We start from the raw sequence: 12,945 nt of genomic DNA, 5'->3' as shown, positions 1-12,945 counted from the left end.
TGGCAGGTCTTCTCTGGTTTCAGTCTCCAGTACCTCACTGTCCGTTCACTTAGCTCTGCCTGATTGTAACTTACGTTTGGAGTCCTAGCATCCCCCTCCTTGTTATTGGGTGGGTTTTAGAGTGACTGGATGTGTACTCGCTCACTAACATCAGGGTCCCCTGAGTTGTGACCACCTGAGTAGATGGTTGATTTGCCCAAAATGAACTGACATGGGAACAGTGTGGGGGACTTGATTTCAGGGCTTTCTTGAAAAATAGCTCCCTCCCCTTTCAGAAACTTGTTTTTGGCAACTGTTAGTAATGATGTGAATTTTCACGGTTAGATTGTCTGCTGCTCGACTTTCATCTCCTCCCCCCTATGAATCTTTCATCGCTCCGAAGTGTTGATATTTAACCTTATGAAACTGTAGAAGTGTAATTATAAAACAACCGGTTGGTAAATATCTTGATATTGGGAAGTGTTATTGGACAGGCACCACTGACAATATCACCAGGACCTCTGTAAGATCCATGTTTTTATTTCAGCCCAGGATCCAGTTCCTCCACCTAGTACCAGCGCTTGCTGGTACTTGCAATACCCACGTTGGGCAGCACCTGTTTTCATTGAACTTGCATTCAGTTTCACCAGAGTCGACTTTGTGGCTTTTCTATTCATAGTAACAACAGAGCCAAACCAAATTCACTTTGGATCCTACCCGACACCATAACAGCCCAAATAAACTGTCATGTTTATTCTCTTGAGTCAAACTGTTAGGAAAACACAAATTGGTCTTATACCCATGCCAGGGTAGGAGGCATGGAAGTTTACTCCTTTCTTTCCTTCGGCATTCATCTACTCCGCTGGAGGCATTCCCACAGCTATCTCCAGGATGTTGCTTCCCCAGAGGACATGGGACTCTGGTTTCTAAGGCTCTATAGTCTCCTCCTAATCAGGAGAGCAGCGTGATGATGTGCTGCAAGGTGCAGGAGTTAGAAAGCAGGGTTTGTAAAACCTGGCCATCAACACAGACTCATCCACTAAAGAAAATGTCATAGGCTAAGGAGCCCGCATTTGCCAAGGACTGCCACCACAAGCACTCCAGAAGAAGTGAGAGCATAGCGTTTAGCTGAGCGCACTCCTTTGATTTCTTATTCTGTCAGATCCTAGAGACACTCTTTCTCAGACTGGTGGAGTTCAGGGCACTTGGTTCTCATGGTTGCTGGGTGATTTTTGACTAAACATAACTGAGGTTTTTGGAAAACATAAAGTGAAAAGAGATGAGCCAAGACTATGAAATAATCTGTATTTAAAAAGGAGTATACGCCCTTTACTGCTCTGTTGTTCTCTTTACCCCTTGCCGAGTTGGTATTTTCTCAGGGATGGGGAAACAATGGTGATAGTAACAAATGCCCCATTTTTCTTTAGAGGATTTTGTCACTTGCCAGTGAACGGAAGTTGGGTCTCCCTGGTTAATAAGCTACCAAACAGAGATCTTATTGCTTTGTATAAAATCACCATCATTAAACTATTCCTTTTCATTTTTCTTCATAATGGCTTTCAAAAATCTATCCATTACTAATTATTACAGAGTTGTGAAAAATTAATTGAAAAAGTGGTTTGTACAAGGTAACCTATTCCTCATTTGACTTGCAATGATGCTAAACTGTTTTCCATGCTCTTTTCAACATTTTGTTTGCTAGAATAGGAATGTGGCATTAAAAAGTATAGAATATAGGATGTTTAGAATTTAAAAACATATTTAAATTATTCTTTGATAATTTTAAATGTGTATATATGTATCTTGGTCATTTCCACCTCACGCTTCTCTTCCAGCTCCTCTTAAGTCTCCCCAACACAACTCCCTCCATCTCCATGTTCTGTCTTTCTTTCTGTGAAATAAACCCAGTAAGTTCTGAACAGTGCTGTCTGTATGCCCATGAATGTGCACCAAGCATGGGAGCATCATCCTACCAGAGACCGCAGCCCTGAGGAAAGGACACTCTTCCGTTCTCAGCAGCCATCAACCACCAATGACTCCTCAGCATGGAGTAGAACCTTGGGAGCCTCTTCCTGATCTGCACTGGAATTTTAGCTAGCTCAGTCTTGCATAGGTCTAGTGTCAGCAACCACAGTGACTTTTTTTTTTTTTTTTTGGTTTTTCGAGACAGGGTTTCTCTGTGGTTTTGGAGCCTGTCCTGGAACTAGCTCTTGTAGACCAGGCTGGTCTCGAACTCATAGAGATTCACCTGCCTCTGCCTCCCAAGTGGTGGGATTAAAGGTATGCGCCACCACCACCCGGCTAATCACAGTGACTTTGAGTTAAGTGTGAACCCACCCTGTCACATCCAGAGGAAAGCACTCTTCCCCAGCCTCTGTTCTTCCCTCTATTCCCCAGTTTTCTTGAACTTTACGTTTGAAGTGGTTGAAATAGATGATCAACCTATGACTGAACACCCACAGCCTCTTATTCTTATTACTCTGCCTTCACCGCTGCCCACTGTAAAATAAGCTTCTTTCATCAGTAGCACAGATCTACAGCTATTAACACAACTCTTTTTCAGGCAGTTGGATAACATGAACATTTAGTAAAACAATAGCAGTAAGTTCCCCCAGGGCTCATGACCACCTGAGCCATGCGTTCTTGCTCAGATTTATAGTTCCAAACATGAATTCACTCCTGTGGTAGGCTTCAAATCCAGCCAGACAGTATTGGATTCCCCTACAACAGTCGGACCACTATTGCCCTGGAGGGGACATCTTATCTGGCAGAACAATGTTTGAGCATACAGGGTGCTAGGTAAGACTAAATATATAACTATTGAGGAAACCAATGAAACACTCATGAATAAGTGTGTGTGTGTGTGTGTGTGTGTGTGTAGACTGTTCTTTCTCTCCCAGGACACCCAGACCCGAATAATCACACAGAAACTATATTAATTGCAACAGTGTTTGGCCAATAGCTTAGGTATATTTCTAGCTCTCACATTTTAAATTAACCCATTTCTATTAATCTATGTATCACGCCAAGGCTGTGGCCTACTGGTAAGTTTTCCATGTCTATCTCCTTCAGCAGCTACATGGCATCTTTTCGACTCTGCCTTCTCTCTATATATTTATCTCTGTTTGGATTTCCTGCCTGCTAAGTCATTGACCGAAACAGTTTATTCATTAGCCAAGAAAATCTATCTATCTATATATATATATATATATATATATATATATATATATATATATACACACACACACACAGAAGGACATCACACATTGTGTGTGTGTGTGTATGTGTGTAGGTACATGTATAGTGAGGCAGCAATGGACAAATACACAGAGAATGATATAAGGAGACAGGGAATGGGGATGTAACTCAGCTGGTAAATTGTTTGCCTATCAAGTGTTCAATTACCAGCACTACATAGATCACATGTAATGGTAGTTAGCTATAATTGGGGTACTCAGGAAACAGAGACAGGAGGATCAGAAACTCAATGTTATATTCAGCTATACAGCAAGTATAAGTTCAAAGCAAGTTTGGAATAAATTTGCCCCTGTCTCAAGTAAAAGGAGAAGTGTGTGTGTGTGTGTGTGTGTGTGTGTGTGTGTGTGTGTGTGGTATAAAATAGAAAGAGGATTAACTTTCATTATATGACAAGTTCAGCGTTTGGTTTGATTACCTACATCTTAAGAATGAGAAAGTAGAACTGGAGATCAAGCTGATCAAGCTGAAGAACTAATAATTAGCAATTAGCTCCTACTCAGGTAATTTTGGTGAGTTTCTTAAGGCAGTGCATTTGCGGTGGTATACACCACAGAGTATACTGCACACAGCGCATTTGCCAGTCTTATAGGGCTGGAGTCAGTTGCTGTAGCTACCTCCTTATTAGATGGAAACACTTCTTTAAGAGAGTCAAAAATGAAGAACTCTTGAAGGTGAAGAGTTGAATAACCATCCAGTCCTACAGCCAGTCACCAACCTCACTGTAATTTTCCATACAATGCAGCTACCTGTGTTCCACAGCTCAGAGCCAAGTTCTTTACTCATGCGACCCTAAGGAATGGAGTGAGAAGTTAGGAATGGGTGGCTTTGTAGTTATTCCTTTGGAGAAGTGCTGCCTCGTGCTCAGACTGCTTGCCATCTTTCTGCCATCCAGGAATTAGAAGAGGGTTGTTTATGTTCACCTATAAGGAGGAAGATTTGACCTTGGTGCTCCAAATTCCTTCTTCAGCACAAATCCCTACTCCTGTGTGTGTGTATGTGTATTCATATATTTGTATGTACTGTTATGTACTGCTTTGTGCTGTGTGTATGTGTTCATATAAGTTTGTGTGTGTGTGTGTGTGTGTGTGTATAAATGTGGAGACTAGAGGTTCAGAGGTTGGCAGCAGATATTTTTCTTAGTTACTCTCCACCTTGGTTTTTTGTTTTTTTTCTTTTTTGAGAGAAAGTCCTTTGCTAATTCTGAAGATCATGTATTCACCTAGACTGGCTGGCCAGAAGACTTCAGGGACCTCATTTCTCCATACCTAGCTGTGGTGTGCACTTGAGAGCTGGACATCTGAACTCACGTTCTCACACTTGCACAGCTGAACTGTCTTTTCAATCATCCTTTGTCCACAAATCTTTAAGCCTGGGGAAATCATGTGGAAATGAAATAATAAGGGTGAGGGAGAAAAATCGAGCTACAACAAACCTGGATGGATTCTCTGTATCTTCATCTGTGGAATATACTTTGCACCGACTAATGATTAAAGGCTTCTAAGCTTTTGAGAATGATAATATCCACTGCAAAGAGTTTGATCATTATTAAGATTTTTAGATATTTTCATATTTGCTGCTTGATTTTCAATCTCACTCTTGTTTCTGAAAAACTATGGTCTTAGTGACAAGTAATAATTATTATATTTTACTTTTATTATAAGCAATCACATTGCTGAGAAATCTTTCCTCGCATCAGAGAATGTTCTTAGGTTTTCTTTGTTATTCCAGAAGATAATGAGTCTGTGTGTATGTATGAGGATGCTATGGGTTATATTAATGATTTAAACTTGAGGAATGCTGTAATAACCCACAAAAGGAAATAATGTTGGAAGATGGGAACCCAGGTATGATGGTGGTAGATTTGCTTTCTGTAAATTATATATAAACTCTATTGCATTTTACTGCTTTGGTTTTATCTGTTTTAAAATCTTTCTTCACCAATTAATTATAAGCCCAAAAGACTCATTTCTATGTAAGTTTAAATAACTACATGCTGCTTGTATTGAAAAATATTCGTTGACTAAACATAGTGACATACGCAGTGTTAACACATTTTAATAAACATTTAATGCACATTTTAATGAATGCATCTTAATTGGCTTATCCCGGTGTCAAGGTGTTAAATGGGGAGAAAATGATTTCTACATCATGATTGAGATGTTAGAGACCAATTTGCCTATTTGGAAAGAAAATGTCTTCAAGAATATACATTCCTCCACTAATTGAAAAAGAAAACTAATTTCCGTGTAGTCATCTGGAAGTCTGATTGGTAACTGTCGTTGACAGTGTCAGCTGCCATATTGTGTTTCCAGATCCTTCCTCTAATTCTTCTCTTTCTTCCACTTCATGCTGAGACACACCCACCGCTTGCCTCACACACTCGCTGCTTTCCTTACTCCCCTTCCCTCAGTCCAGTCACTTCGTGTTGTCGGTTGCCACCATGGACAGGTGTGATTTGCTCTAGAAAATAACAGGGATTTAGTAACCCAGTCAGGAGACTTCTTTCTCCACAGTGAGAAAGAGATTTTCATGTGCGTTTGATGTTGTTGTCTGATTTCTTCAGAGCTGGATACTTTTCCTCATTATCTCTTCTTCTTTTAAACAAACCAAACAGGTATTCCTGGAGAACCTCTGAATGGAAGGAATGCCAAGTCTCTCTTCTCCTGGAGCAACAGGACCCACTTTGGCACAACACAGGACCAGTCTGTGGCAGTGGGATCCAGACCCGAGAGGTGTACTGCGCCCAAAGTCTACCAGCAGCCGTCTCATCGAGGGCTAAGGAAGGTAGGCAGCCAGCTCCTGGTAGAGGGTGTGACTAGCTGGAAGGAGAACCAACCCCAGTATCTCTCCTAGTATTTTTCTTAACTTGAAAATAAATATTTCTTTATTCTTTGAAATTTTTGTACATTTTATTTCTATCATATCCATTCAGTATTACCTACCTTCAGCTACCCTGAGCACCCTGCATTCTTTCATTCTCCCAGCTTCATACCCTGCTTTTTGGATAATAACTCCCTATGTTAAACTAGTGATTCTCATATGCACATAGGTGAGGGTCCAACCACTGGGGCATGGCAGTCCAGTGTCCACTCAAAGGAGAATGGTTTTTGCCTCCCTCAGCATCAACGGCTCAGATCTTAGCTAACTTGCTGACTGAATAAACAAGAGTGGAGGACAAGGCTAGCACTCTACAGGAAGCTGTGACTTCTACCAGCTGCTTAAAAAATTGAGGCTGGACAAATCTTCAGCGGGTGTGATAGACTTGAACTGTGGAACCTTGGGGACTTTGGTTGGGAAAACGGTAACATATGACCTTTATTCTGTGAAGCTCTTCCTGCTAGCTTCACCTTTGTGGCAAATCCCAGAGTTCTAGAAGCATCTGCGGCTTTGAGTTTAAATGATCGCCTTTTCCAGATTGGGTGCTTAAAGCCAGCAATTGGCGCTTTCTTCTCTGATGAAACTGATGGAAATCGACAGCTTACGTGTCCGGCGTTGCAGAGAAAACAAGACTGCAATAACTCTTCTGAACTCGCAAGGCACAGCATTTAGATGGAAGGTTCCAGGTTATCCTTTCAAACGTTGAGGCTGCTTCTGTCTCATACCCTCTCTTCTTCCCTTTTCTTCATGACTACAGTTCAAGGAGCTTCAGAGGCAAAGGCTTGAATGTCTATTTTCTGCTTTGACTCTGTGTCTTCTTTTGAAATTTCATCTCTCTAAAGTTTCTTCTACAAAGCACAATGATCTTATTTTTAATAAATCTATTTCCAAAGTTTCCTCAACCATATTGCCAGCTTTGTTTATGAAAACGTGCATAGCGGGCAGTGTCCTACACATTTTTTATTCTCAACTTCAGGTGCTGAATGACCTTGATTGGGTTAACTTGTGGGCAAATCTGAAAGAGGGTGTCTGGACTGATGAGGATGTAGAAGGGTCAGCCTATTGTGAATAGCACTATCCCTAGGCAGGTAGTCCTTGGTTAGCGAGCAGTGTCCTTCATGATTTTTCTTTCAGTTCCTGCTTGAGTCCCTGATTTCATTTCCTTATCAGTGGATTATGACCTGGAAATGTAAATCCACTAAACACTTTGCAAGCTGCTTTTGCTCAGTGTTTTTATCCCAGCAACGGAAAGCAAACTAGATTAGGCATAGGAGATGGTGTTTTAGTACAGAAGAAGAAACACTGCACAGTGGAAGAGCAATTCATTACAGACTGAGTACCATCTGAATAAAGCATGGGAAAATGAAGATACTGTCCTAGGTCCCAGGCACATGTTAGAGTTAACACTTGGGTTCATGTGCAAACACTGAGCCCTCTAGAATCCCTGTGTTCTGGGGGATGGGATGTCTGGGGTTATGAGCACACTCAACCATGTCTTTTTGTTCAAAGCTGAATATGGCAAAAAAAGCTCTTTTCTAACAGAGCACAGCCACAAGGAAGGCACGAGATAGTGTTCCACTTACTTCTTAATAGTTATCAAAGGTTTTTTTTTTTAATATTTATTTATTTATCATGTATACAATATTCTGTCTGTGTGTATGTCTGAAGGCCAGAAGAGGGCACCAGACCTCATTACAGATGGTTGTGAGCCACCATGTGGTTGCTGGGAATTGAACTCAGGACCTTTGGAAGAACAGGCAATGCTCTTAACCTCTGAGCCATCTCTCCAGCGCCGTTATCAAAGGTTTTATTTCACTCTCTAGTGTAAGTGACCAGCAGGAACATTTGTCCATTACATTCCTTCCCGGTAAATTCTCTCATTCTTACTCTCTTTCACATGGAAGCTTTGACAAGCCCAGAGGTTTACAAATTTCTTCGACACTCAATTTAAATACAAGATCACATTTGAGTTTCTATAGTATATAGGACAGTGATGTCTTGTCAAGTTAGATCTATAGGATTTAACTATTTTCAACTCTGTTGCTAAGGTAGTAATAAATGACCAAACTAAGGTCATTTCATTAAAAAAAAAAGTTAAGATAAATTAATTAACCTATTTATGGGTGTACACATGCATGTGTGCCACGTTTGTGTGTAAGTCAGAGGACAGCCTGGGAGTCAGTTACCTGGATTTGGGGGATCAAGTAGAAGTTATTAGGCTTGGATAGAAGCCATCTCTCTTAACCTATTAAAATAAATTTAAGCATTCTATCCTGGGCCAGCTTTACTTTATTCTATGTCCCAGGTGTCGTCATTATAAAGGTATCCCTCCAATAATCTCCTGTATTTTCATTAGGAAAGCAAGTTAGCAATTACGCTTTGGTTTCTTCACGTTTTGTGATCATTGCAGGTCCCACATTGTCAAAATCATTTAAGAACCCCTGAAGGTAATCCTCATGAAGGAGCCAATGCTTGTGGGAAGTCCGACATTATAGGTGGAGAGAACATGGGAACTGAATGTAGGGACTGAGGCTTGTGTATCGAGGTGACCCTGTAAACTGTCGTGAGGAGAACTAAACGAGTAAGGGAATTTGCAGGTGTTAGGGAAAGCAGGCTTTCTGTACTACTCTGGAGTTAAGGCTTTATTTTTGATAATAGGATTAGGCTTTGAAATCAGAGAATGAGTTCTTCATGCCCAGCTCTTTGTAAGAATATTAAAATGTCAATATGCCAAGGAAACTCTCATAGTGGTCAAGTCCTATTTGCAAACTTATTTGGCTGTGCAGGAAGAAGATATTCCCCAGTCTTGTCAAGGACTAGAGATGCCCTTTACTTGTCTATAGACATTGGCCCTGAAGTCAATAAGCACAATTGAGTGTGAGAATGAAGTTTCATGAGGAGAGTACTAGCAACTGCACTTTACCGTCACCCTGAAAAGAAGAACCAACTAAACTGTGGAAACAAGGTGGTAGCATTTCATCTTGTTTGTGTTAAGGAAGAAACAGACAACTGAATGAGAAAGCCCTTGCTAACTCACAACAGAACACTTGATGAGACTCTTATTGGAGCCTAAAGAAACAAGTGCATTGAACCATGGTACTTCCACCTTGGAAATTTCCTGCTCATGGGATGATGGCTGCAGGGGAAAGTCAGCAGGGAAGAACAGACATATAATAGCAACAGGCTCACCTCCATACCCCTCAGTTAGCCAAACAGTGAAGGAAGGACGGGAGTGAACGTTGGGGGACACATCTTATTAGTAAGCAAAAGAATGAGGCAGAGAAAGAAGGATAACAAGAGAGAGAGAGGAGATGGAGCAGGGGAAGGGAAGGATGACATCCTAAGTAAAGCTTCAGGAACCTATTCGATCTATTATTAGACTGTGTTCTCTCTCTGATTGTATCTCAAACACTTAAACTGTAAGATGGTGTTTGGGAATGGAAAGTCATTTTGTCATTGTAATGGATTCCAAAGTCCACAAGTAGTACAGGGTTGAGTTTGACTCCATCTTTCTTGTCTAAGGAGAAATTTAGAAAGCTACCCAACCATAATCTTAATAAAAACAACTATGTAGCATAGGCAAAATTTCTAGAAATAACAGGAAGAAAGCTAGTAAAAATTATATATAAATATATATATATATATATGTATATACATACATATATATATATATAAACTTTACATTATTATAGAGGCAAACATAGACCATATGATTGATTGTTTAACTGAATGATTGATAGATGATAGTTTGACAAATAGAACTAGATAAAGACATAAGTGAGACTATACCTTAAATATTCTCTCTAAAAATATAAAGCATTTTGTAGCAGAAAAAGGATTATTTAATATTGAGAGACAACTTGGTCACTGGAAGTCTAAATTAAGGTTGATTTTTATTGACTATGCTTGCTTGCTTCTTAAAAATCTATGTTCAGTGATTTTCTAAACCATCTGTACCAAACTTATGTTAGTGTGATGTGGGCATGTTTATTACATTACTATGATTAGCAACATTACTGGAGAGCTCCTGTTTTATCACCAATAAAATTATCAGGCACTTCTTGACATTATATACTTCTCAATTTATTTAGCTCAAGAAATACTTTACATTATTTAACTGAGAGTATGACAGAGCTGGAAAACAAGACGCAGGGTACCAGAAGGAGGTGCTTTACATTGTTCATGGGGAAAATGACTTGTATATAAATAGATATGTTTGCTGACACATGGGTCTGGCTTAATCTGATTTTGTAAAGAAGAAAAACAGGTGTTTTTCCTCGGTGTGTGTGTATCATGATGTGTGCTGACAAGTTTTTTCAACATTAGCCCAACTAAGTTAATAATTTCATGTTATATGTTAATGGAACCAAAGCTTGTAGCATCGCAAAAGGGAGAAATTGTCAAGGATCCAGAATAGATATGAGTATAGATTTTTCAATGATGTCTCACTGCCCACATAAAGCACTGACACCAATTATCACATAGGCTCTGTTCTCTAAAGGGTGTCAGCCATTAGACTTGATGGCTATGTTCTGAAAGAAAGAATGAGACAAATCAACTATTAATCACTATAGGTGAAGTGTAATATGGGTGTGATGGAAGGTGGGGACCAAGGGGCATCTCTTCATTTTTCTCCACATTTATTATTATTCTTTCTATTTATAATCTTGTTTTCCCCTGATTCTGTTTTCATCATCCAGTTCTTACAATGTTTGCTCTCCTCCTTCCACCTTGCATAAATCTTAAGAACAAGCACTCTTTCTGTGATCACAGCAGACACCCCAGCATCTTCTGGGAAAATGTCGATAAGAACTCAGTAGATACATTTTGAGCAAATGCATGCAAACACCTGCCTTTGTCCTTAGGTTTCGTTGGAGGCAATTCCTTTGACTTTGAGATACCTTCCTCTTCATTTCGCTCATTCACACACCCTGCACTCCATTAATGAATAGTCAAATGTTCCTTTTCAGAGTCAGAAAAAAAAATACTAAGCCTAATATGTTGACAATCTTTAGTTAAATATCTCACTTGACTTCATTTTGTCTGCTAGACTGGATTTGTTTTGAGGGCCAAGCCATGAGTTAATGAGGTTCCTTTTGGCAGCAGAATTTCTGACACGAAGTTAGTGCTTCCAAATCCATTTCTTAAGTCTTTTAAAATGTGTAAATGCCCAGAGAGTGGGATGATGTGAAAATATCCCTTTACTAAACCCACCTTCATCCAGGAAAGTTTTAGTATTCTTTCCAAACTCTCTTTGGGCATTTTCCCATGCTCCAGTTTTAATTTCTCATTAGATCCTTCTCTCCGGAGGAAGATTCACTTACCTGTTGTCTTCATTTTTAATTGCTGCTGCTTTTTAAGCCACAGCTGTCCAACTCAGCAACTGCATCTCTGCCCTGATCAGCAGTGGTTAGGCTCCAAGAGTTTCTGCCTGAGGGAATTCTGTTCCCTCAGACACCTACAAAGCTACAAGGGAACTTAACTAAATCTCTGGCTCTCTAAAGAATGCAATATTCAAAGGTTGAGGTGGAATTTTGCTCCTCAGAGAGGCTGAAGAACAAACAGCTCACCTAGCTCACCTCCTCTACTGCTGGTGTGTCTCCAGAAGCCCTCATAGTTCTCCTTGTCCCTCCTTATAAACCCTTCTCCACCTGCTCCTCACTACCACTTCCTGTTAGCTAGTTGCTGATGCAGCCTTCTGGCCACAAGTGAATTTTATTTAATCAAACATAGCTTTGCATCATTAAACAAATGTTTCAGAGCATAGACAAAAGTAACACACCTTAAAATAATATACTATAGCACTCTTATCGGATCCCTATGGACTCAGGCAGATTTAAGATGCTCTTAGCATTTTCTAAACATTTTCTTAGATTCTCTTGAGAAAAATGCTTCCAACATCAAGAGAAAAGTTGGGGGAAAAACAGTTGTGTTTGAATGTTTTTTCTAATTCGAAGACCTCCTGTGTCTCTCTATAGAATGTATGACTGCATCCCTGATGGTCTTTTTATTTTATTTTATTTGGCTTTTTGAGAGAGTTCCTCTGTAACTTTAGAGCCTGTCCTGGAACTAGCTCTTGTAGACCAGGCTGGCCTTGAACTCACAGAGATCTGCCTGCCTCTGCCTACTGAGTGTTGGGATTAAAGGCCTGTGCCACTTCTGCCTGGCTGATGGTCATTTTTAGATTCTGCTCTTTCTTCTTTATTAATAAACAACTTTGTCCACCGGGTATACAATGAAATGCTTTGATATGTGAAGACTGAGGGATGACTGACTCAAAATATTTAGGCTCTATGTCATCTCCTTTGATGGTGAAACTCCCTGTTATACACTATTAGCCATTGTAAGCCTGGGACTACTAACTGTAGGCACCATGTTGTATGGTAGAGCTTTTGAGCTTCTCTCTCCAAAGATGAACTGTTCTTTAGAATTTCATCATATTTATGACCCTGGACAAACTTTACCCATGTTGCCCCAATGCTTTATAGATATGGTATGCAGACCTAGATGGCATATGTTCAGTTTGAATATCTATAGATACTTTAAATGTGGTGTTGCCCACATTGTATGTTTTATTGTCTTCCCAGATCCTTAGGGATTTTCTTACTGTGCCTAGAGACATACAGTTATCTCTTTCTCCAAAGGACTCACAAGAGAAAAGTAGTGCATGCCTTGATAGTTCACTACCAATGGCCGTTTAGCTCCTGCTCAATCTACTGGTAAATTTATCTGTACCTGGAAATACAACCTGCCTGTTCTAGCTATCATTTGTTCACTGTTTCTTGCACTATTTAATAGATTGATATCAATGAGAGTTTTCTAATGAAATTC

At 39.9% G+C, this 12,945-nt stretch overlaps 1 protein-coding gene across 1 annotated transcript in view; it reads left to right on the top strand.

The window, feature by feature from the left end:
* The window catches only part of Thsd7b (thrombospondin type 1 domain containing 7B), an 871,002-nt gene that overhangs the window by 344,190 nt on the left and 513,867 nt on the right, over positions 1–12,945 (top strand). The window contains exon 5 of the mRNA XM_057770607.1: positions 5,852–6,021. Coding sequence (XP_057626590.1) covers positions 5,852–6,021 — 170 coding nt within the window. The remainder of the gene's footprint in view (positions 1–5,851; positions 6,022–12,945) is intronic.

Source organism: Chionomys nivalis, chromosome 5, assembly GCF_950005125.1.
Source record: "Chionomys nivalis chromosome 5, mChiNiv1.1, whole genome shotgun sequence".
Taxonomy (NCBI): domain Eukaryota; kingdom Metazoa; phylum Chordata; class Mammalia; order Rodentia; family Cricetidae; genus Chionomys; species Chionomys nivalis.
Note: the sequence above shows the minus strand (reverse complement) of the source record. Positions and strands in the feature narration are given on the sequence as shown.